The sequence below is a fragment of the Protopterus annectens genome, chromosome 5.part1, assembly GCF_019279795.1.
Source record: "Protopterus annectens isolate FY-2018-M chromosome 5.part1, PAN1.0, whole genome shotgun sequence".
NCBI classification, from domain to species: domain Eukaryota; kingdom Metazoa; phylum Chordata; order Ceratodontiformes; family Protopteridae; genus Protopterus; species Protopterus annectens.
The window spans coordinates 681,469,293-681,494,668 of NC_056736.1; the positions used below are offsets into that span (position 1 = coordinate 681,469,293).

At 37.7% G+C, this 25,376-nt stretch overlaps 1 protein-coding gene across 1 annotated transcript in view; it reads left to right on the forward strand.

The window, feature by feature from the left end:
- LOC122803256 (retinal guanylyl cyclase 2-like) overlaps positions 1-25,376 on the forward strand; it is a 665,947-nt gene that overhangs the window by 248,717 nt on the left and 391,854 nt on the right. The window contains exon 4 of the mRNA XM_044072849.1: positions 18,668-18,752. Within this exon, the coding sequence (XP_043928784.1) occupies positions 18,668-18,752 (85 nt within the window). The remainder of the gene's footprint in view (positions 1-18,667; positions 18,753-25,376) is intronic.

The following is a 25,376-nucleotide window of genomic DNA, read 5'->3' on the forward strand; positions in this document are numbered from 1 at the left end:
GTAATCTAATGTTAAACACCTGTCCTGTATCTGGTTGTACAAACTGGTCATCTGAATCCACATATCTACATGCATTACAATGATGGCATGGGAACGTCCCTATCCTCTGACTAGGGACTCTCCTCTGACCGTCAGATAGGGGTTTATAACATAACATTTTCTTTAATGATTCTTAAAACAAAAAGATGGTGTGTTTCCTAGTAGCCCTTTACACTTATTATCAGAGGTTAGAATTCTCCAGTGTTTTCTAATAATTTCACATTCCAAACACCATCATATTGGGTGACTTCAACTACCCGAATATAGACTGGGAACATTACTCAAGCCCTAACTCTCTAGCTCAATGTTTCCTGGAGTTCATAAATTCAAATGCCATGGAACAACTAGTCACTGTTCCCACGAGAGGAGAAAATATACTAGATCTCATTATCACAAACATGGGGACAAAATGCTCCGCACAGGAAGTATATCCCTCATTGGTGAGATCTGATCATAAACTAATCTCACTGGAAATCCACATCCCGCCCCCACCCCAAACAAAAAAGATCACAGTGAAGAACTTCTCTAAAGCAAACTTCACACTACTCAAGACTGGTGTGGTATCCTTCAAGGCCCCTGAGCCAGAGGAAACCACAACCCAAGCTGCGGAAGCCCTTACAAAAGCCTTCTATGAACACCTCCAGGACTGCATGGATCAGGCAATCCCAAATAAAACCAAGACTCTTTCCACCAAGGGCAAACGTCCAGTCTGGTGGACCCCAGCCATTAACAAACTTTACAATAAGAGGAGAAAGCTATTACATGAAAAAACAAAATCCATAAATCCCTGATCATTCTTAGTAAAAAAATACGAGCACTCATAAAATCAACTAAGGCCAGTTTTGAGAGAAAAATTGCCATGGATTCAAAAGACAATCATAAGGCCTTTTTCAGTTATGTTAGGAACCTGGGTAGAAACTCCCAGATATGCTCAGAACTAGTCCAAAATGATACAAAAATCACTGAACCCACAGACATTGCCAAAATACTAGCAGACAGGTTCAGTGCAAACTTCACCCCCTCTCCCCCTCTAAAGGAGAGATAACTATCCCAGCAGAGTGTAGCCTCCCAGACATCTCAAATGCGCAGGTGAAAGCTGCTCTCTCTAAAGCTAAAAACACAGCATCAATGGGACCGTATGGTGTCCCCGGCTGTATGCTACACAAGCTCAATGAGGAACTAAACCCGCACATAAGGCAGCTGTTTAATCTCAACCTTATCACAGGATACGTGCCCAAGGAATGGCATACGGCAACTGTGGTCCCACTCCACAAAGGCGGTGCCTCTACGGACCCTGGTAATTACCGCCCCATAAGCTTAACAAGTCTAGTCTGCAACGCTATGGAGAGGATCATAATGGAGCTCATAAACAGAGATATAGGGGACTTGCAGACATTGGACCCGTCCCAGTTTGGCTTTGTCAAGGGCAGATCATGCCTTTTGAACTTGGTCGACTTCTTCGAGACAGTCACCAAGGCCATTGATGAGGGAAAGGCAGTCCATACAGCCTACCTTGACCTTGCAAAGGCTTTCGACACAATACCCCACTCGGGTATTGTAGAAAAACTTACCAACTTAAATGTAAACCCATATGTCACAAGATGGGTTGCAAACTGGCTTAAGGACAGAACCCACAGGGTTAGAGTTGCTGGCGCTATGTCAGACTCCAAGCCGGTCACAAGTGGTGTCCCACAGGGCTCGGTCCTTGGCCCCCTATTGTTCAGCATCTACTTCTCAGAAGTACAGGCCAACATGGGAGGACTTTGGCTGACAAAGTTTGCAGACGACTGCAAACTGGGCGCCATAGTGGAAAGTGCATCAGACACGGATATCCTTCAGAGGGGACTCACGGAAACTGATAGCTGGTGCCAGAACCACGGCCTGAAGTTAAACGCCAAAAAATGTATAGTCATACCCTTCGGGAAAAACAAGGTAACCCCAAGCTACCATATAGGTGGCAATCCTCTAAGCACAGAAGAGGTTATCAGGGACCTGGGGACCCAGGTTGACAGTGGCCTTTCTTTTGACACTCACATTGCTAAAGTGGTTAGAAAGACCGTCTACATTGCCCACCTGATCATGAAGGGATTCACATCCAGATCTAGTGAGGTCATTGTTCCCCTGTACTCTTCACTTATCAGACCAATGATCGAGTACAATGCCCCATTTGGGATGTATCTCACCCGACATCTGCAGCAATTGGAGAGACCCCAAAAGTCCCTCACCAAAAGGATAAAGGGACTCCAAAATCTGTCATATGCTGCCAGATTGAAGAAACTCCAGCTCTATTCAGTCGCATATCGTCTGCTCAGAGGTGACATGTGCCTGACATACAAGGCCATGTCCAACCAGGAATTAATGGACATGCTCCACCTCAAAAAATCCAAATCCACCAGAACCACTAGAGCAAGCGACTTAAACCTTAGCTCGGATATAAATAGGACGTGCTGGAGGGATAGATTTATCACTCAGAGACTCCCTATGCTGTGGAATAAAATCCCGGTCCATGTGAGGCAGAGCACCTCGCTGGCTCTGTTCAAGAGAAATCTTGACCTGTGGATGGGAGATCGTAGGTTTACCCCAGGAATCATCTCTGTGTCACTGCTGGACAGAGGCACAACAAACTAATGGGCACAGTATTTTTTTCATATAAGGGGTGGCGTAAGCCACAAAACTCTGGGCTAGACTTATAAATGCCTTAGGGCAGATAGTCTAGTATAAACCTATGAACCTATATGTCCTGAATCCTTTGAATATGTAAGGCTCATACGTATTTAGTGAGAGCGCTCCTCATTGTGGAAGAGTAATGTCCTCTGCTCTACAATCAAAGTAAGGTCTTGTACATGTCTCCCTTTGCATAACTGCATCATTCTATGCTGTCACTATCTCTGCACTACTATACCCCCTGTCCAATAAATTACTGCTAAGTGTATCAAAAGAGTCATACATATCGCTATCTCTTGTATTCAGTCTTGCCGTTCTAAAAAATTGTCCTCTAAGGACATTCTGCTTGACATGTCTTGGGTGCATACTGCGTGAATGTACTGTATCGTTGGTCTTACATGATTTAACAAACTGTTTTGTGTACAGACCTCCTGCAGTCTTAACTACCATAACATCCAAGAATGAAATAAACTCAGTAGAGCATTCATAAGAAAAATGGAGAAAGCTAGTAGTGTTATTCAAATAACACACAAACTGATCTAAACTTCTCTCTGTGTCCCCCCAAACAAGAAACAGATCATCCACATAATGACCATAAAACAGTATTGAACTTTTGAAAGTGTTAATGTCAGAAAAAACGTACTCCCGCTCCCATTCCATCAGAACCAAATTGGCGTAACTGTTCGCACATGCCATGCCCATTGCTACTCCTTTTTGTTGCAAAAAATATTTACTCTCAAACATAAATGCATTATGTCCCAGAATATGCTCTAGCAATGTGCAGACCAGATAGACTTTATCACTATGAGAAGCAGGGTCCCTATTCAAGCTCCTCCTGACACTATCAATACCTTCATCATTTGGAATACAAGTAAAGAGTGAAGCTACATCTAACGTAAATAGCATCATCTCTTCTTTAAAGTCTCATGAGGTACGTATGAGCCTTACATATTCAAAGGATTCAGGACGCATATATGAAATTATTAGAAAACACTGGAGAATTCTAACCTCTGATAAGTGTAAAGGGCTACTAGGAAACGCACCATCTTTTTGTTTTAAGAATCGCCCCTTATTAAAGAAAATGTTATGTTATAAACCCCTATCTGACGGTCAGAGGAGAGCCTCTAGCCAGAGGATAGGGACATTCCCATGCCATCATTGTAGTGCATGTAGATATGTGGATTCAGATGACCACTTTGTACACAAAGTTACAGGACAGGTGTTTAGAATTAGATTACATGCTGACTGTGGTAGTAAGAATATAATCTACTGTGCGTCATGTGTAATTTGTCAAAGTTTTTACGTTGGGAAGACCAACCGCTGTTTAAGAGATAGGATTAGAGAGCATGTTTATGGTATTAGCAAGCAAGATGTGAGGAATGCTTTATCAAAACATGTTATGTCAGCAGGGTGTGAACACTGGTTTAAGTTTATAGTTTTGGATATGTACATACCAGGCTTGAGAGGTGGTGATGTAAAAACTAAGACAGAATGTATTGAAATAAAATGGATGCATTTGCTTAGAGCCAATGAAGGTAAAGGGTTAAATGAAGCTATTCCAATTAGGCCTTTACTGAAATCACGTGACTTGAAACACCAGGTTGTGCATATAAAAACTCACTGTGGATGCAGTATTTTATGGATCTGAAGAAGTACCTGTGTGTACGAAAGCGCTTATCTTGGTTTTTATTGTTTTATTGATTTTATTCAGTGTGTAAAGTTTTATTAAAGTTCCTGTTTGTTCTACACTTCTGCCTGACCAGCTATTTTTTTGATATATAACAAACAGTTGTTGTTGTTGTGTCTTTCAGCTTTTCCCGGTTAGGGGTCGCCACAGCGGAACTCCGGTCCACTAATGATTGGCAGTAGATTTTTACGTGCAGAGTTGCCGGCTCTGATGCTCAACCTTCAGCAAAGGTATGCCCATTCACGCATGTATCCACACAGAAGACGCCCTAGCTGAGAATCGAACAGCACAACGTCTTACTGTGTGGCGACAATGCTACCGCAGCACCAAACAGTACTATGAATAAATAAAGAGGCACACATGTAAAAAACTTACCCACAACCAATATATGCCATAAACTTACGGTTTACAGTTTTCCTAGTGCAGATAGAGACATATAAAGTGAGCTATGCAGAGAGCTATGTAAATAACAATGACATGTTTTTCAACAGTCTGATAGCATGTGGGAAGAAGCTGTTATGAAATCTGGATGTCCTGCATGTAATACTTCTGTGGCACTTCCTTGTTGGCAAGAGTTTGAACAGTCTGTAAGCCGGATGATGTACATCCCTCAATAGTGTTCAGACTGTACCATAGCATCTGTTTGAATATATGTCCCGTAGGGATTGAAGGTTGGAGCCAATGATTTTTGCAGCCTGTTTAACAATCTTATACAGTGCCTTCCGATCAGCTTCACAGCAATTTCCATACCAGACAATGATGTTGTTTACCAGTACGCTCTCAATCATGGCTCTGTAGAAAGTAAGTAAGACCTGTGGGGGGAGGTTAGCTTTACGATGTCTGCTAAGATGAAATGAAATACTATGAAATACTATGAATGCTATGAAAAACAGACCAAAAATATGAGGCCAAAATCTGGACATTCTTTGAAAATCTGCACAGTTGAGAGGTCTCCTCCCCTTTATGAAATCATTTTGGCCCTGCTGAACTATTTGGGGTAGGAAGGATGTACTTTCACTGCCAAAATTTTATGTAAAATCTTTAGATCAAGGTTAAATAATGAGATAGCACAGAAGTCATTTAAAAAGGCAGTCTCAAAATGGGTTTTAGTGATAAACATTATGACTGCCCGGCCGATATCCCTAAAGGATTCTTTCATAAACCCTTCTGAGTTGTAGGGCTTCCCCACCTGACTTACAGGACTCTGCCAAAAGGCCATGTATGTGTATTACCTTGTTAGGCTTGAGTTTTGATATCTCTTTGCCATTTCAAAACAGCCAATAAATTTATCAAGTTCCCTTCTATAAAAAGGACTAATCTGTGCAGTCCTTGCAGCAGCAAAGATCCAATCAATTCTGTTACTTTGCTTCAGTCATGAACTGTAGAATGATATACAATAGAAAAGGCCTTCCTAATATTATCATGCTCTGATGTAACGTCTCCTCCAGGTTGCAACAGAACACTAGGAAGATAGCTGTTACTAATAAATTGCTTGAAAAAGACAAGTTATACACTTGCGGAAACCACCAAAATTATCCTTTTCTCATGAGCTCTGCATTTGCAAGCTCCAGCAGATTAATCTCAGTTTAATTTCTCCAAGCCTTTTGTATTTCTTATACCATAAAGGGAATGGACACCATTCCTAAGATAGAGTATAGTTAAAGATCGTGAATTTAGTATTGTTTTGATCTTTGATGTTAGCAAAAATTGTTCTCAGCACGCACAATGTGCCCAGAATTGATTCCTTCTGCAATTCATATGGATTTACATGAATTGGTAGCATATCTGAGTATGACTGTAAATTCTTTTTTTTTTTTATTCATTGCTTCTGCTACTGTTGGAACTGTCTATGTATCATTCTTCCTCATTGCTCTCATTTCTGCCTAAAATCCTAATACTTTATCACTTTCTCCGTAAGTGAGACACTTTAATCACTAGGTCTACCAGTTTCAATGATCAATGCTACTTTTGTCTTTTTTTTCATGAACTACTATATCTGGTTTTCTCGCATGTATTTTTGGAACTGTTGGTAATGGTGATCCCATGTGATGTATACTTCATCATTGTCTGTAATACTTTGTCATTCATGTTTCCAATGTTTCTCAGCTACTTCTATATTGAAGTGCTTACAAAATATCTGACGCAACAGTCTTGCCATATTATTGTCCTTTTCAGTGTACAGGGCCTCTGTCATAAGCGTATCACACCCAGCAAGAAGATATGTGACTGTTCTCAAATCTTTTTTACAGAACCTACATTTGTCAGTTTCTCCCACATGTTCATTGGACTTTGTAAACCAACATGTATGTAGTCCACTATCCTGGGCTGCCATTATTAACCTTTCATCTATTGGTTTCAACTCACCTCTCCCTAACCAATCCTGCATCAAATCCTGATCAACATGAGGTCATTCCAAGAGATCTCTATACTTCTACTATATTTATGGCGTTTACACATTTCTTTCCTTCTTATGAGATCCTTCTCCTTTTATTACTTTTTATGTGTTTTTTGGCACATTCAGTTGCTATCTGATTTTTGTCTCCTTCTGGTTTGATTTCCATTCCCATTTGACACAAAAATGCTCCTGCTAAACTAAACAGAAAAGTCATCTTAGACTCCTTCTCTTCATGCTTTAAAGCATTCACTATGTTTGGATCTTATGGGGTCAGCAGATATGCATGCATTCTCAAGACTGCAGCTCTAAACATGTAATCAGTTTCAAGGAGGCCTATGTAATTTTGGTATACACTGATGTTTATATTTTGGTATACACTGATGTTTATAGTTTAGTATACACTGATGTTCATATAAATCATTTGATAACAGGGAAACATTTTTCTTGTTTTCCTGTCCATCTGATCCAGTATCTAGTCAATCACACCAAAACTGTAAGTTAGAACAGGAAGGGCAAATTGGTTTATAGGCTGGACTTTATTCCTAGATGTCAACCCCAATTTCAATATTAGCTTTAGTCTTTTGAAGTATTCCTTACTGATTTTTATTTGCATTTCATCAAGTTTTATTGTTGATCCTTCATCAGTTCCCAAATATTTATACACTCCTTCCTGCTCAAGTTCCTTCATATTGCATCCCTCTCCTAGATTTTCTCATTACTGCAACTTTCCTGCTTTAAATGTTGCTTTTGCACATTTATCGAGACCGAATGACATTCTTGTATTATATAAGAAAGTGTAACCATTTACAGTTGTGCTTTCATCTCCTCATCTGATGAACTCTACAGTTTTAAATCGTCCACAAAAAGAACATTAGATGTTTTAAGACAAGGTCATTTTCAGATCCAAATTGTAACCATCTCCTAATCCGTTAAGTAAACAACTTAATGGGCAAAGGACAAGACGAACATCAGCGGCAATAAATCATCCTGGAATATCCCCTTTGAATTTTTATCCCTGGGATAAAAATTTGTCCTTTGTCATGGCTCAATTGCGAAGTGGTCTGCCACTATTTCATGGTCACTGTAATGTAACTGATTAATGTAGGATGTATCTTAGAATATATCTTATACATCTGTAAGCCCTCCTTCATCCATGGGTGCATTATGCTGTCATATGCTTTTTTGTAGTCTAGCCATGCCAGACATAGATTCTTCCCATGTTTACAATTCTCATAATAGAGTAATAATAGAAAGTCATATGGAGCACATTATTATTTGTTGCTAAATAAAGACATAATAGACTTTATTTAGCAACAAATGATCATTTGTTTCATATGACTTTCTGTTGTTACTCTTTTGTTCTAATGCCATGACTGAATTTTTTTCCTAAATGACTATAAACTCTGCCTACATCAGTTTCAGTATACAGTTTGTATATAGCGAGAAGGCATGTTATTGGTCTATAGCTTTTAGGGTGGCTTACAGGTTCACTGTTAAGGGGAAGGATCATTTTCCTGTTGTTAACCAGTTTGATATCTGCTTGGGATGCACATATAAGTAGTTCTTACTCAAGGCTAAATCTTTGTGTAAATGTGTTAATACTTTTAGCTAGAGGTTAGGTATTGCATCTTGGCCTGGGGTTTTCCATTTGGGAGGTTTTCTTAATTTTGTTTCCCTTTCTCTTGCTATTGCTTCATCCCAATTCATATCCTGTACAATTGAACACCTTAATGTTTATTGTAATTTTTCTATCCAATAAGCATCTTTGTTATGTTCCACAGGGTCTTTATAAATATTTCTCCAAAATGTGTCTATTTCTTCTTTTTTGGTGGTGTTTCAATTCCTTTTGCCTTGTTTACCATGTTTTCTATAAAACTTTTTGGGTCATCGATGAATTGCTTATTTTGTACTTTTCCTTTATATTTATCTGCATAACCTCCAGGTTTTTCTGCCTTTGCTGATATTTTTAGTTTATTATTTGAAATAGTGTATATTAGAGCCTGCTCTCTTCTGATACTGTGCTTTGCTTTCATAACATCTTTACTTCTAAGTATTTTTGTTGATTCTGTTCCCTCTTCTGTACTCTTCTAACAGTGGCACTTGTTGTCTAAATTGCTTTATAGTTTTCTCCATTCAGTGCTTCTATGATGGCATTTTTTCCCCTTCCTTTTCTTATTGGTCTAGGTTTTTTGTGGTAAGACTTTACATGTCATTAACAGAGCTGCATTGTAATATACTCAGTTTACTTTGGCAATATCACATGAACTTCTGTTAATAGTCTTGATTAATGTGTTCATCTGTTTTACTAGTCTTCTAACACTTTGGGTCTTATTTACTTACTGTAATATCTTTCATCAATCATATTAGGTTTATCCGTCTCTATTAAACCAAGCAACTCCTCCCTTAGATCATTTTCTTCTAAACTGAGAGCATACCATTTGCTCTTTGTTTCCAGATGGCATTCTACAGAAAGTTCCAGAACATCTTCCTGTGACATACCCTTTTCAGTTGAATCCTGCGTCATTTTCTGCTCCTTCAAATGGAAACTCATTAGCCCATCGCTCCCCAACATTGCCTGTGGCAGAGCTGCGAGAGTTTCCTGCTCCTTAACTTGTTGTGCAACTCCAACTGAACTTTTGCATCTGTTTCCTGCTGAAGGCTCCAGAGCATCATCACGTGGCAGGTCATCAGATTCCTCCCATTGCACCTGTTACTTCTTTGTTTGAGGACTCAGTGTTCCATCATGTTGTGACATTACCTGTGCTGGATTTTTTACACTTAGTCACTTTGTAGGTAATCCATTACTTAATTTTGTATTTCTTTAAATTCTCCATTACAAATCCTTTTTTCTACATTTCCCCTTTGTTTTACCCTTTTTTGTATTATGAAATTTTCCTTATCTGGGTGGCTTCGCCTGTATTTCTCTTCAAGTATCTTTAGTGCTACTTTTTTGAATAATTACTTTTGTTTTCTTTTTTGAATAACTCCTGCACCATACAGATTTCTTTTTCTTTTCCATGTCCATATTTCTTCTTCAGATGTCTCCCGGTCCACCTGTTTCTCCTTAATTTGGACACTAATTGTTCCATCATGCTGTGACATTACCTGTGTTGGAAACATAAAAACATTCACTTCACATGTATTGCATAACTTTAATTTCTACTTGTTTAACTTGTATCTTACTAATCCACTGTTCTATGTCCCCCTTTGTTTTCTTATTTTTTGTATCGCAACATTTTCCATATCCCAGATGCTTTTGCCTGTATTTCTCTTCAAATATCTTTGGTGCTGCTTTTTTATATTGATTACTTTTGCTTTCTCCATTGCATAAATATTGCACCATATCAGATCTCTTTTTCTTTCCCATGTCTATATTTCATCTTCAGATGTCTCCTGCTCCACCTCTTTCTCCTTAATGTGGGGATAGGCCAGTGAGTTCCCATATGACAGAGGCACAGATAACACAGGGTGAAACTGAAGAGAATGTGTCACAGGAAGATGCTCTAGAACTTTCTATAGAATGCCCGCAGAAAATGGAAAACAAGGGATGTGCCCTCAGTTTGGAAAAAAAGAGAAGAGTTGCTTGATTTAATGGACATGGATAGATATATTAAGATCAATGAGAGAAATAGATTGCAGGAAGTCAATAAAACCCAAAAGGTAAGAAGTCTGATAAAACAAATGAATGCAGTAATTAGGACTGTCCACAGAGATCCATGCGATATAACAGAAGTAAACAGGATATACTACTGTGCTGCTAAATTAATAACTGATAAAGTTCTACTACAAGAACACAGGGTAGTGTGGGAAAGGAAGGGGAGAAACTGAATACCATCATGGAAGTATCAAATAGAGAAACCTATAAAGCAGTTAAGACAAGAAGTGTCACTGTTAGAAAATTATAGAAGAGGGAATAGATCAACAAAAATACTAAAAAAGACAGATGTGATAAAAGCAATGCACAGTATTAGAACAGATCAGGATCTATCATGCACTATTGCAAATAAACTAAAAATTTCAGCACAGCGGAAAAACCTAGAAGATACACAGATAAATATAAGGGAAAAGTACAAAATAAGCAATTTATTGATGACCCAAAAAAGTTTTATAGAGAATTGGGAAAGAGGGTAAAAGGAATTGAAAGACCGCCAAAAAAGAGGAAGTAGATACATTTTGGAGAAGCATCTATGAAGATCCTGTGGAACATAACAAAGATCCAAAATGGATAGAATAAGTAAAAGAATGAATTAAAAGTTTAAAGGTACAGGATATGAAATGGGATGAAGTAACATCCAGAGAGATTGAAACAAAGTTAAGAAAAGCTTCTAAATGGAAAACCCCAGGCCCAGATGCACTACCTAACTTTTGGTTAAAAGTATTAACATATTTGCACAAGGATTTAGCCACGAGTATGAACTATTCATATGCACACCCCAAACAGACCCCACACTGGCTAACAACAGGCAAAATGATGTTCTTACTTAAGAGTGAACCTTCAAGCTACCCTAAAAATTATAGACCAATAACTTGCCCTCCAATGACGTATAAAATATACATGGGAATTGATGCTGACAGAGTTTATAGTCATTTAGAAGAAAACTGAATTATGGCACTAGAACAAAAGGGCGATAAAAGAAAGTCATATGGAACAAATGATAATTTGTTGTTAAATAAAGTTATAGTGGAGAACTGTAAAAAGGGGAAGAATCTACGTATGGCATGGATTGACCACAAAAAAAAAACATCTGATAGTATCCCACATTCATGGATAAAAGAGTGCTTAAAAATGTATAATATTACACTGATTGACTACATTACAGTAACCATGAAACAATGGCAGACCACTTTGCCTTTAAGCCATGATAAAGGACAGATTATTATCCCAGGGATAAACATTCAAATGGGGATATTCCAGGGTGACTCTGTTACCATTGCTATTCTGCCTTGTCAATAACTCATTAAGCTGTTTACTTAACAGCTTAGGCTATGGCTACAATTCGGCTCCCAGAAAACAATAAAGTCTAATGACTTCTTCTCTTTGTCAAGGATTTAAAACTGTATAGCTCATCAGATGAGGAATTGAAAGCACAGCTGCAAGTTGTCAAAACTTTTTCAGATGATATTAGAATGTCATTTGGTCTTGATAAATGTGCAAAAGCTACCTTTAAAGTAATAAAACTGCAGTGCCAAGAAAACATCAGTTTGGGACAAGAATGTGATATAAAAGAACTCGAGCAAGAGGGAGTGTGTAAATACTTAGGAATTGATGAAGGATCAACAATAAAACATGAACAAATGCAAATAAAACTCAGTAAGGAACACTTTAGTAAACTTTAAATTAATCCTGAGAACAGCATTGACATGTAGGAACAAGATCCAAGCAATAAACCAATTTGTTCTTCCTGTCCTAACTTACAGTTTTGGAGTGATTGACTGGCCAACTAAACCAGTGAGTAAAAGGTCACACAGGAAAACCAATTGGTTAAAAACACAAAAAGAAAAATCTAGCAAAGTTAGACTTTCCTGTGTGATACCTTAAACCTCTTGTATCAGAGACAGCATGGGATATATGCAAATTACCCTTTAGGATATCAGGTGTTTCAGCTAAATGACAATTCTGAATGGCCAAGACTTTCTCTTTTACTCTTACTTTTACTGTTAAGTCTATTTATGGACAATTTCAGGCCAATAAAGCCAAACCCCTCTAGCTGTGGACATGCATGTTTCTGCCTTCTTATGGCATCATCAGCACAGCATAAAAGGAATGTTTGACTTTTGGAAACACAGGGTTGTAGTACTCAACTGATATCCATAAACATTAGGGTGTCTACAAAATATCCCAACTAACAAACTAAACCAGTGAGTAAAAAGTTTACACAGGAAAACCAATTGGTTAAAAATGCAAAAAGAAAAATCTAGCAAAGCTAGGCTTTCCACTATGTGATACCTTAAACCTCTTGTATCAGAGGCAACATAGGATATATACAAATTACCCTTTAGGATATCAGGTGTTTCAGCTAAATGGCAATTCTGAATGTCCAAGACTTTTTCTTTTACTTTTACTGTTAAGTCTATTTATGGACAATTTCAGGCCAATAAAGACAAACCCCTCTAGCTGTGGACATGCATGTTTCTGCCTTCTTATGGCATTATCAGAACAGCATAAGGGAAATGTTTGACTTTTGGAAACACAGGGTTATTGTACCCAATTGATATCCATACACATTAGGGTGTCTACAAAATATCCCAACTAACAAACTAAACCAGTGAGTAAAAAGATCACACAGTAAAATCAATTGGTTAAAAATGCAAAAAGAAAAATCTGGCTTTATTGGCCTGAAATTGTCCATAAATAGACTTAAAAGTAAAAGAAAAGGTCTTGGACATTCAGAATTGCCATTTAGCTGAAACACCTGATATCCTAAATGGTAATTCGCATATATCCCATGTTGCCTCTGATACAAGAGGTTTAAAGTATCACACAGTGGAAAGTATAGATGTGCTTTCAATTCCTTATCTGATGAGCTATACAGTTTTAAATGAAGGACAAAGAGAAGATGAGAAGTCATTAGAGCTTGTTGTTTTCTGCGTGCCAAATTGTAGCCATGGCCTAAGCTGTTAAGTAAACAGTTTAATGGGTTAATGGCAAAGCAGAATAGCAATGGTGACAGAGTCACCCTGGAATATTCCCCTTTGAATTTTTATCCCTGGGATAATAATCTGTCCTTTATCATGGCTTAGTGATTGACTGGCCCCAAAAAGTGTTGGATAGATTAGATATTAAAACAAGAAGGATGCTTCATGCCCACCAAATGATTTATAAAAATCAGTGCATACCAAGATTATATATTCCCCATTCCGAAGGAGGGATGGGCCTCCTTGAAATTGATTATATGTATAGATCTGCAATCGTGGAACTTCACAGTTATATCTGCTGATCTCACAAGACCCAAATATAGTGAAAGTTTTGAAACATGAGGAGACTAAATCTAAGATAACTTCTCTGCTTAATTTAGCAGAAGCATATTGATGTCAAGCAGGAATGGAAATCAAACCAGCAACTGAATGTGCTGAAAAACAAAAGACAGAATATAAGGTGAAGGACCAGATGAGAAGGCAAGAAATGTGGAAAATGCATAAATATAGTTGCAAGTATAGAAAACTTCTGGAAGAACTTCATGTGGTTCAGGAATGAACACAAGAATGGTTAAAGAGAGGGCAATTCAAACCAAGAGATGAAAGGTTAATATTAGCAGCCAAAGATAGTGGGCTACGTACACGCCGGTTTACAAAGTGCATTGAACATGTGGTAGAAACAGACAAATGTAGGTTTTGTAAAACCGAATTGGAAACAGTCACACACCTGGTTGCTGGTTGAGACACACTAATGGCAGAAGGACTGTATACTGAAAGGCATAATAATGTGGAGAGACTGTTGCACTTGGGATTGTGCAAACATTATGGTATCGAATTGGTGGAAAAATGCTGGAAACATGAGCCACAAAGCATCATAAAAAATGATGAAGTTTATATCACATGGGATCACCCATTACCAAAAGTTCAAAAGATAGATGCTAGAAAACTGGATATAGTGGTCCAAGAAAAGAAGACAAAAGTAGCATTAATCATTAAAACCACCACACCCAGTGACTACAGTGTCTTGCATGCAGAGAGACACAAAGTCATAAAATACCAGGATCTGCAGGCAGAAATGAGAGCAGTGTGGAAGAAAGATACCCAGACAGTTCCAATAGTAGTAGGAGCAATGGGTCTTATAAAAAAGAATCTACAATCGTATTTAGATATGTTACCAATCCATGTAACTCCATACGAATTGCAGAAGGAGTCATTACTGGGCACATTGTGGGTGCTGCGAAGAGCACTTTTGGCTGACATCAAAGACTGAAACAATACTAATTTCATGAATTTTAATCGTACTTTGACTTAGGAATGGGGTCCATTCCCATCATGGTATTAGAAACCCAAAAGATTAGGAGAAATAAAAAAAATGGGGACTCATTATTCTATCATGCTGTCACATAACCCGTGTTAGACATTCTACACAAAATATTTCATTTTGCAGATATTCCATAACGTCCATTTCTATTTGTTTAACTTCAGCCTCACTAATCATCTGTTCTGTGTTTCCCCTTTGTTTTCTTATTTTTTTCTATTGTGACATTTTCCACATCTGAATGCCTTTGCTCTTCAAACATCTTTGGAGCTGTTTTTTTTTTTTTTATTGATTAGTTTGGCTTTGTCCTTTGCATAAATATTGCACCATATCAGATGTCTTTTTCTTTCCCATAATATATATATATATATATATATATATATATGGATCACCTTTATATCCCCGAAATCGCGTTTCGCCTACACACTAATCACCGACACCAAAAGACCGACAACAAAAAATACCGACAACGCAAAACACCGAAAACCATTACACCAACACACTACACGTAAACAACACAGTACACTACATAACATATCCACTATCCCTAACCCAAACCCTAACCCTAAGGTCCGACACTACCGCACACTTACCCTACCTGCACCCTAACCCTAACTCACTTACCCACCCCTAACCCCAAGATCCGACACTACCGCACACTCACCCTACCTGCACCCCTAACCCCAAGGTCCGACACTACCGCACACTCACCCTACCTGCACCCTAACCCTAACTCACTTAACCCACCCCTAAACCTACAGTCCCTCACTATCGCACACACACCCTACCTGCACCCTAACCCTAACTCACTTAACCCACCCCTAAACCCACAGTCCCTCACTATCGCACACTTACCTGTCCGCTCCCTAACACTAAATCCCTCACTCGATCGCACACTTACCGAGTCCGTCGGGTTCTCACCTTGTCGGTCATCTGCGTTGTCGGTGTTTTCATCCCGTCGGATTCCGTGTCAGCGAAACGCGTTGTCGGGCATCTGAAGGTGACCCATATGTATATATATATATATATATATATATATATATATATATATATTTCTTTTTTTTTATATCTTTCAAAAATCTCTGCGTTTTGTTCTTTATATTTTTCCACTTCCTCTGTCATGTCTTTTTCCAGGTGGCACAAAGTTTCTTTGTCTGTGTAACAATTTTTATGGATCTATTGCTATTGTCTTAATAAATGCCAATTTGCATTTGAAGCTACTGACAAATTTCCTTGTGCAGTTGTTTTTCTTTCTTCAAATTTCCCACTTAATCTTTCTGAATATCTTTTGTCTGGAAATTCCGGGCTTTTCCATAATAGTAACGAGAATGTCTTCCTTATCCTCAATAGTCCACTCTGTCAACTTTATGGCTCTTTATTTAGTCCATCAGTTTTTGTGTTTTTTGTGCACTACTACTGCCTTCTACAATGGGGGGGCAGAGCTGGCCGAGCTCTATTGCAGGAATGTTTCCATGTCTTCGGGATTCTATACAGCCATTTTTTTCCAGTTCTGGCACCAGTGCACCTACCAGGATTTGGCACTTTTTATCTTGGGACTTGTGCACCCAGCTCCCCCTTTTTACTCTTTAACCTGCCGCTGTCCATGATTATGCTCTGTAGGATGCAGTCTATATATCAGCATTGTGTTTGTGAGATTTTATGAAAACAGGATCCATCCGATGAAGATACTCCCCAAGACTTAAGGGTGAATTCAGTTCCAGCAATACTACTGTGCTTTTTTTTTATGATTTCATCACCTCTCCATTTGGACCTTTTGTCCACCTTTGTGAACTCAAGCAGATTAATCTCAGTAGTCCCAGGTGATCTCTAGGGTGGTCCAATCTTCCCATTCTACCGTATTCTGTTGGACAGATTTCAGTTCTAGCATCTTTAAAATCCAGCAGCACCCCTGACAGCAGTTTTCCACTGTACCCTATTTCAAGTAGTCTCCTCATTGGCAGTGAATCCAATAACAAGGGACTTAAGGGTCTGCTTATGAGACACAGAGGACCACCTAAAGTGGATGCATTTCCATTTCCTAAACATCCTGTCTTTATCCTTATTTCTTATTAATACAGTAATCATGAAGTGATCTGACATCCCAAATTTGTGGATCATAGGGGAGTGTACTCTATGTCTGAATGCTTTGGGGAATAAAACTATAATCTATCCTGCTCCCCGATGGGCTAAATCTGTAGAGATTGTCAAAGTAAAAACATCTGGGTGACAATCCCTTCAATGATCTAACCACTGTCCCCCATTTAACCAACTATTCAGTAGCTCCTGATATTAGTTATATGGTTCTCTTTTCCCAAACATCCTATCTTTTCTTCATCCAATGTCACATTAAAATTTCAAACTAAAAGTCACAAAATGTTACCTGCTATAGGCCTAACTCCCTTCCCCAAACTTTAAAAAGAATCAGCAAAGAAGCTATTGTCAATCTCATTTGGGGCATACAGATTACATATAACCCAAGACGTGCCATTGACTAAACCCTCCTATATCAGCCATTGTCCTTTCGCATTGCATCTAAACCGATGGGTGACCACATCTAGTGAATAGTAGAACATTAAAAGCACCCTCTCATCCCTCCTCCAGGTTTGTGATCTGAAATTACTGTATGGTATTGTCTAGATTTAAATTTCTTGAAATCCCTCACCTTAAGTTTAGTTTTCAGGAGTTATACTATCTGGGGCCCCTCTCTTCTTAACCTTTGTAGAATCCTAGTCCTTCTAATTACGTAGAAAGTATCACCAATATTCCTAGACAGTATTTTCACACTTGGGCTAATCACTATACAAGAAACATTAGCCTTCTCAAACATAACAGACTCTAGCTGAGCAAGATCTGCTGTTTGTTGGATATCCAGAGGCATCCCCCCAGGCTAGATGTTACAGCTCTTTGAGTGTCAAAATGACACCTATGCCCAGAATAAGAGTCCCTGGCAGCTATAGATAAATCAGATAAACAGTTCCAGGTCTTTCTCAATGCCTCCTCCCACCGCAGACAACATTAATTGAAAATGTGCAGGAGGGTAGGACATTTAATGCCCCTTATGAAAAGAGAAAAAAGACCATGAAACTAATGAAACCACAGTCATACGTAAGCGTTCAAATATAAAAACATCCAGCATACCTAGCAAAATGTTTCAACTGCTCTGAATAGTCAGCATTGTATACATTACATTGTAGATACATCATAACTAAAAAAAGAAGTTGATGAAATCAGTAGGCATTTGATTTCACAGAGGGCACCAGCAAAACTGCATTTACAACAGAACTTGTTTATTTATTTACTATTTTTTTTAAACTTCACCGGCACTACTTACTGCATTATTTAAAATGAATGAAAGTATAGAGTAAACCGTTCCTAATGGTTATTTGAGTAGGAGAAGGAGCATTGGACAGAGCTGTAGGAAGGACAAGACTGCCAAGGTTCTAGCCCAGGTAGCAACTAATCTTTAGGTATTCCATATATTATACTTTTACTGGGCTACAAAACTGAAAGTGTCACTCTGGATGTCAGATTCCTCTGAAACAATTGTATTGTAGCAGGATACATTGTTTGGTTTGAACAGGATAATGTTATATATTTCACTATGTTATTCAAATATGAATCATTCCACTCTGTGTGTTTCATGAGATGAAAAATTTAGGTTTTCACCAAATGGCAAACACAACAAGTTACTGTATTTTCTTTTTTTACTGGAAAGAAAGCAAAAACACGCTTCTTCAGCACTGTGGGTCTTAATTCTGATTTGCAGGTGTCTACAGTTTTTTTTACTTGTAGCATGAGTGATTTGTATGCCCAACCCTGAAAATGAATGTGTTTATAAATTTATGTATGTATGTATCTGGTGCTTTTTAGAAACAATTTTCTTTGTTTAACATGTATATGGTAGTCAAGTTTCATTTTTTAATTGCAGGTGTGGAACCAGTACTTGTGGTGGTGGTCTTTCTCTTAATCTTATTGACTGCACTGGGTGGATTTGGTCTTAACTACTTAATCAGGTAACTGCACATATTTTTGAGAAAAATCACATTTTATTCAAGATCCAGAGAACATATCAAGTGATGTATATTATCATGTGTATGTAAAAATACAGAGACTATCCAATAGTATAAATCTCTGCACATTTCATTAAGTCAAAATGAAAACAAAAATTAGCAATATTATTCTAGGGAATTGTTTTCTCACTCTTATCTTTCCTTTCTGAACTCCACTAACCTTGTTAACACATTTCATGTTATTCTTTGTTGTGCCCTGAGTTATAACATGTTTATATCCAAACAGCTATGACCTTCAGATGTATGATTGCACATGTATCTTTTCCCTGTTTATATCCCGTGAATCTTATTCATACTGGTGCCTGTACATCTCATATAATGTCCAATGTATTTCGGTAGCCATACAGACATCTATGTTGGGTTTTAAAATAGTTTCATCTTATTATGGAATCCTATAGTTCTCAGTGAGATGTTATTTCTCTCTTCTTAAAATGCTGGGATTACCATTAGAAGTCTAGCTTGGAATGTAAACATTTAAGTGGTGCACCTAATAAAATTTAGCACTGATACAATAAAGGAAGATAAAACTTTATATGCCAGACATTCTGTTAATGGTCTGTAATAAACAAAAGTACATATCAAGCTGTGGAAGTTTGTTTATTGGGGGTACCTGTGAATGATCATAGTGAGTTACAACAACGTGGGAATACTCATTCTTGTTCAAATGGCTCCCATTCTTAACTGAAACAATAGCAATTAATTCAGTGAGCTTGCAGAAGTGTAATGGAAAGACAGTTTCTCTTTATCCCCAGAGCTGCTCAGTGTTTGATTATTTCAGGATTTGGAGCTGTGTGGAAATTAAAGGTTCTTGCCCTCTCCAAAAATGATTTTTTTCTGTTAAAGTCAACCTTGTGCTTTGTTAATGTACTAGATTTATTGTTACATCGCACTATGATCTATGGTGCATGTTTCCGCTGCAGATCTTTGCCTGATATGAACAGGAACAAGTATTTGGATTCCATGATATAAACAGATCTTAGCTACCCACATGCTGAAAAAAACTGAATATAGTCCAGATATTTGGTTCTTTTTTTTTAATTTTAACAACTGCTTATTATAGTCCAGAAATTTTGTTTGAAAGAATAAGCACATTTGATGACCTGCTTGAAACCAACATTAATATCAGGTTCATATAGTTTATTGTCAAGCTGTGAAGACTATTTTACAATAGCTCAAGGTTTCCAGATGGAAAATTGTAATGTTTTATTTGAACAAAACATCACTAAAAGTGATATAGTAGGAAATAGTACTCTAACATCCAACAAAAAATACTGGATACTGGGGTTCAAGCTGATTGTATTATGTCTTCTAATTTGTCTTGGGGAGACGGCTAACTGCCCTCTAAAAGGGTAGAGGCTATAGATATCTTGGACACAGATATTGGATTTAGGGCATGGAAGAGAACAAGGACCGATATTAACAGTACAGAGAAGAGCTAGAATGATTGAATTAAAAAACAAAAAGGGTTAAGAGAACAGCTGTTAGAGGAAATTTTAGGATTAGCCATAAGCAAAGATATCATAAGGTGCATACTCATGGTGTATTAGTAATTTGTGACTCTATGATTAGAAAATGTATTGGACCACTATGAAGAATTGATAGGGAAAAGGTAAGTCTTGGGCATCAGTGAATGTAGATCGACAAATTTACATTCAGGTTTACAGAGTCTGTTAAACAGCAGGAATTCTTATAAATCAGTAATGCTACATGTTGGTGTTAATGATTTAATAAAATCTCCTTTATTACACATGTATATGCAGGTCCAAGACATTTTTGAGGTATGTTCTTTAAATAAAGTTTGTCCTTTTCCAAGATTATTGTGTCTCCACCATTGACTGACTATCAGTTTACAAAAGCACGGCTATTTAATACCTGCTTGAACAATTTTTATATTTAAGAAAAGTTGGACTTTGACCATGGCAAGATGTTTGTACAAAGGAAAACCTATTCAATAAGGATAGGTTTTATTTGAGTTATTATGGAGGTAAACTGTTGAATAAGAAATATTCTGACATTGTGAAACATTTCTTGGAATTTTCTCCAATATTAAACTCATAAATATTAAAGGAAGATAGAATAATTAATAAAAAATACACTATGGGAATGCTAGGAGTCTGAACAAGAAAATGAATTAATTCCAACTAATTTATTTGAACAACAAATATGACATGGTTATGATCACAGAATCTTGTAATTGTGAAGGTGTTTCATTACCTGGCTGTCAATTGTGCAATTGTTTGAGAAAAGGGAGAAATGGAGGAGGAGTTGCAGGGTTTGTTTTCTTCCAAATATATGGTAGGGTCCTTGACAGTCACAGCTAGGAAATTAAATGTTAACACAGTATCTAACCCTAGTCACGTACTGATTTGTGAAAAAGCCCCTCACTGTCAACTTCAAACCAACACTTTTACACTGAGGGATTTAATAAGTTTATGAAATTTAATAACTTAATTATATTGGATGATTTTAATTTTCCCACGATAAACTGGATTAAAGGGACAGTTGAGACTGTTTTGGAAAAAGAAGAAGACTTTTATGATCTTTGATTCATAACAACTCAAATTATTGATTTTCCTATAAAGTTAGATAATTTATTTATTTTACATTTGATTACCGGAAAAGTCAGACTGGGCATAATTCCTTTTTCAGCGGGGGCCCGGGGGAAAAGCTCCAACATTTAGTAAACATCACAATGTACATTAGAATTCTGAATAAACATTTTATCATAACCACATTATTGAACAAAGTTAATGATATATCACATGTATAACAAATATAGTTACAGAAATGTGATGTGATAAAACCATTAAAAGAAACTATGGTACCTAATCTAATCTAATTTTTACATGTCAAAGAGTTAAATAACAAATTCACTGTTTTATAAGTCAGGGTAAAGCATCATAGAAGTAAAATAATTTTAATGTCTATGCATGCCAGGAAGAGATATGCTGGTACCCACTGCAGAAAACAGGAAAGGGGAGAGAGATTAAACCAGTTGTTTATAAGAGTAGAGAAAAAAGCAAGGTTTGAAGTTTAGCTGCTGAGTTTTTGGTGGAGAGGTGGATGCAATTGTGGACAGAGTAGTAAATTAAAAGTGTGGATTAGCCTGGGTTAGAACATGAACAAAGCCAAGTATCAATCAAGTGGGCTTTGAGGTTTTTTTCTTTTAATTGTAATATAGTGGATGTGGTTGTTAGGTCTGTGGGTAGTGTATTCCATTTTTTTTGTACTAGAATGTGAGAAGAGATTCTACCTGCATTATTATTTGCTTTAGTTATGTCTATGAGGGATTTGTTACTGGAGCTGTGAGCCTTGTAGGTGGTGTAGGGATGAAGTAGCCGCTGTAATGCTGGGATGTAATCAGGTATCAGATAATATTTTGAATCTATTACTAATATTCAAAATAAGATAATTAATTTAAAACAATTGTGCCTGCTTGGTAGTTCAGATCACATAGCATTCAATTTGTCTGTATTGCTATATAAACACTCATTGTCAGCCAAAGACAATATCTGACAAGACAATTGTTGATTTACATATAATTCATCAAATTAATTCGAAATTAAGATTTATCAATTACAGGTTTAGAAGTTGTTATTAGTTGGGGCACTTTTGATAGCATATGTAGTGGACATCTTAACAAGTGTAAAAAACATATTACTAGACAACATAAGAGGTATGCTCCTCCTTGATGGAACATAACTATTGAGGAAGAAAAATAAAATGGTTAGTATATGGAAAAGGTGTAAGAGTGGCACTGCGAAACGCACCTATAAATTAGTTAACAGAAGATTGAGGACATCTTTAAGAATTGTCATATGCAAGCATGAAACATATTTACTATCCACAGATCCTATGAAGAAATGTTATTCCTATATCAATCACTCTAAAGGAAAAATAAAAACATCTGGCCCAATTACTCAGGATGGTGAGGTACTATACAAAGGTGAACAACTGGCTAATGTACTTAATATAGATTTTTAGCATGGGATGCTGCAGGCACAAAGGACACTCATGATCTAAGAGTAATAATAAGAGATAACTACGAGTGCCCTAGGTCTGCAAAGACATTTTGAAATAGTCATTATCTACTTTCATTTATCAGTGACTAACTGTGGTGGTGGTGCTGCGGTAGCGTTGTCGCCTCACAGTATGATGTTGTTCTGTTCGATTCTCAGCTAGAGTGTCTTCTGTGTGGAGACATGCATGAATGGGTGTACCTTCGTTGAAGGTTGTGCATTAGAGCTGGCAACTCGGTACATAAAAATCTACTGCCAATCATTAGCGGACTGGAGTTCTGCTGTGGCAACCCATAACTGGGAAAAGCTGAAAGACACAACATTTATCAGTGACTAAAGATTCATGAACTCCATACCTCAACTCACACCGCTGGCCTCACTGATTCTTCAAGGTAATGTGACAGAAACTTGGAAGCAGTGGCTGCAGAAGTTTAGTCCTTATATTACAATTTCAGGTCTGTATAGATGTTCAGGTTGCAGCTTGTCTACATATGGCATTACTGAAGAGTGACAGTAACTTGGACACCAGAATGATCACCTTGCTGAAGTAGTCTAAGCTGAAAAAAAATAATTTGTCCAACATTTGCCATTTGTTTTCAAACTGTAAGTAGAGTTAACAAGAGGTTTTTCGGATTCATATGTGACTGATTTAAGACACCGGGCTAAAGAGTATAGCTTTAGTGATTTACATGATCCATTGCTGAATGATAGAATTGTATGTAGTGTAAAAGAAGTAAGAAGTAAACTTTTGTCTGCTTTTTTTGTTTACTTTATTTCTTTTTTATAGGTTCATAGGTTAGTACTAAGCTAACTGGCCTAGCTAATTACCCCTTGTGAGACTCAAACCCTGCACCTTGTGTTTGTTAGGTAAACACTTTAACCATTAGGCTACCCTCCCAACCCTTTTGTCCATGCAGCTGACTATTAGCTGAGCTAACCCTGATGTTTCTCCTCTTTCACTGGGTCTGCCTACCCTATCCTTTACACATTTAGAGTTTCTGTACTATGGGTGGGTCAGTGAAGAGCATGAGGCATTCTGAGACAGAGTCATGATTTCGATGTGGGTTTTTTTCTACTAAGTCTCAACCCTTTTGTAAGGCCAACAACACTCCTGGATTTGACATGCATGGGTGATCCATGCGTAACCACTCCTCAGTTTTGCAAAGGGCTGATATGAGCAAGCTACCCTATCCATCCTCAGAAGCACTCTGTAGTAGTTTCCCTCTGTTTTCCCCAGGGAAATTGTACCACATTGCATGCTTCTGGACACGCAGACCTCCCCCTCCCCCCACCAATGACATATTCATCATCTCTGTGAACATCTTACATGTCTGAGTCGCTAATTGAACCCAGGTCACCTGTGCCATAGTTAGGGTTTTATCCCTTTATGCAACAGTGCAAGACTAAATTTTGTTTGAATTTCATTTAAAATTGCAAAATAAAAATGAAACAAAATTGCAAAAATTCTGTAAATGTCTGTAGACCAGCAGAGATAATCAGTTTTAAGATAAAAAAGCCTGCAGATGGTTTACATGTGTCAAAAACTAAAATTTAATGGATGTGCCTTAAATTATGGTAGCTTCTAACCATGCCTCCACCCCCAGCTCTATCTCCCTGTGTTGGACATCTTCATCTCAGGGGCAGTACACATTTCATGTGTTGTGTAAGCCAAGAAGACAAGTTGAGCCAATGAACCTGTGAGCCTGTGACGGAGTCTCATCTAGAAGATGTCCATAATGACCTGATTAAGCTGTGTGCATAGCCTTTACTTGTAAAGGGACCTCTGTAATGGTGGATGTGGGTGACCCATTCCTCTTTAGTGTTACTGCATCATTGGAGTATGACACTTGCACACCTCTATCCTAAGTAGCCACAGGTATCCTTCTGAAAACATCTCTATGTTGTCTTGTTCTTCTGGACTGTCCATCACTGGAACTTATGAAAGTAGGAACACACATGCCAACATTGTCTGCAGACACACATGTGTCGCTGTAGTCCACTTTTCACACACAAAGTGCTAAATATTAAGACATAGCTATAGCATATTTGGACATGCATATCTTTTTATGCAGAGTGCTGGAGTTGCAGACCAGAAAGACAATTATGCAGCTGAGCTTTGGTCATTCCTTCCTGTCCAGTGCAGTGGAATGTGCTATACTGGGTTGCTTCCTGGTTTCTGCCTGCAAATAGTGTATGTGATCAGTGTACTACCCCAGTAAACAAACAAATAAACTAAATAAATACTGTGGTGTAACAGATAGGGTCTATATTAAAACATTGAATGCTTAAATCAGGGAACGATGTTTCATTGACCCTTTTTCAGCGAAAGCTGAAAATGACGACACCTCAGAACAGTGATTTCTTTCCTAGGGAAAGAAATCGCTGTTCCAACCAAAAACAAAAAAAAAAAACAGTTCCAAACACATACACGTGTACCTTAACCTTAATTCTACCCTCCCAAACAAAAGTAAACAGCTAAAAGCACATACACACGTAACTCAACCATACATCTAACACAAAAAAGTAAACATTTTAAAACATATGCATT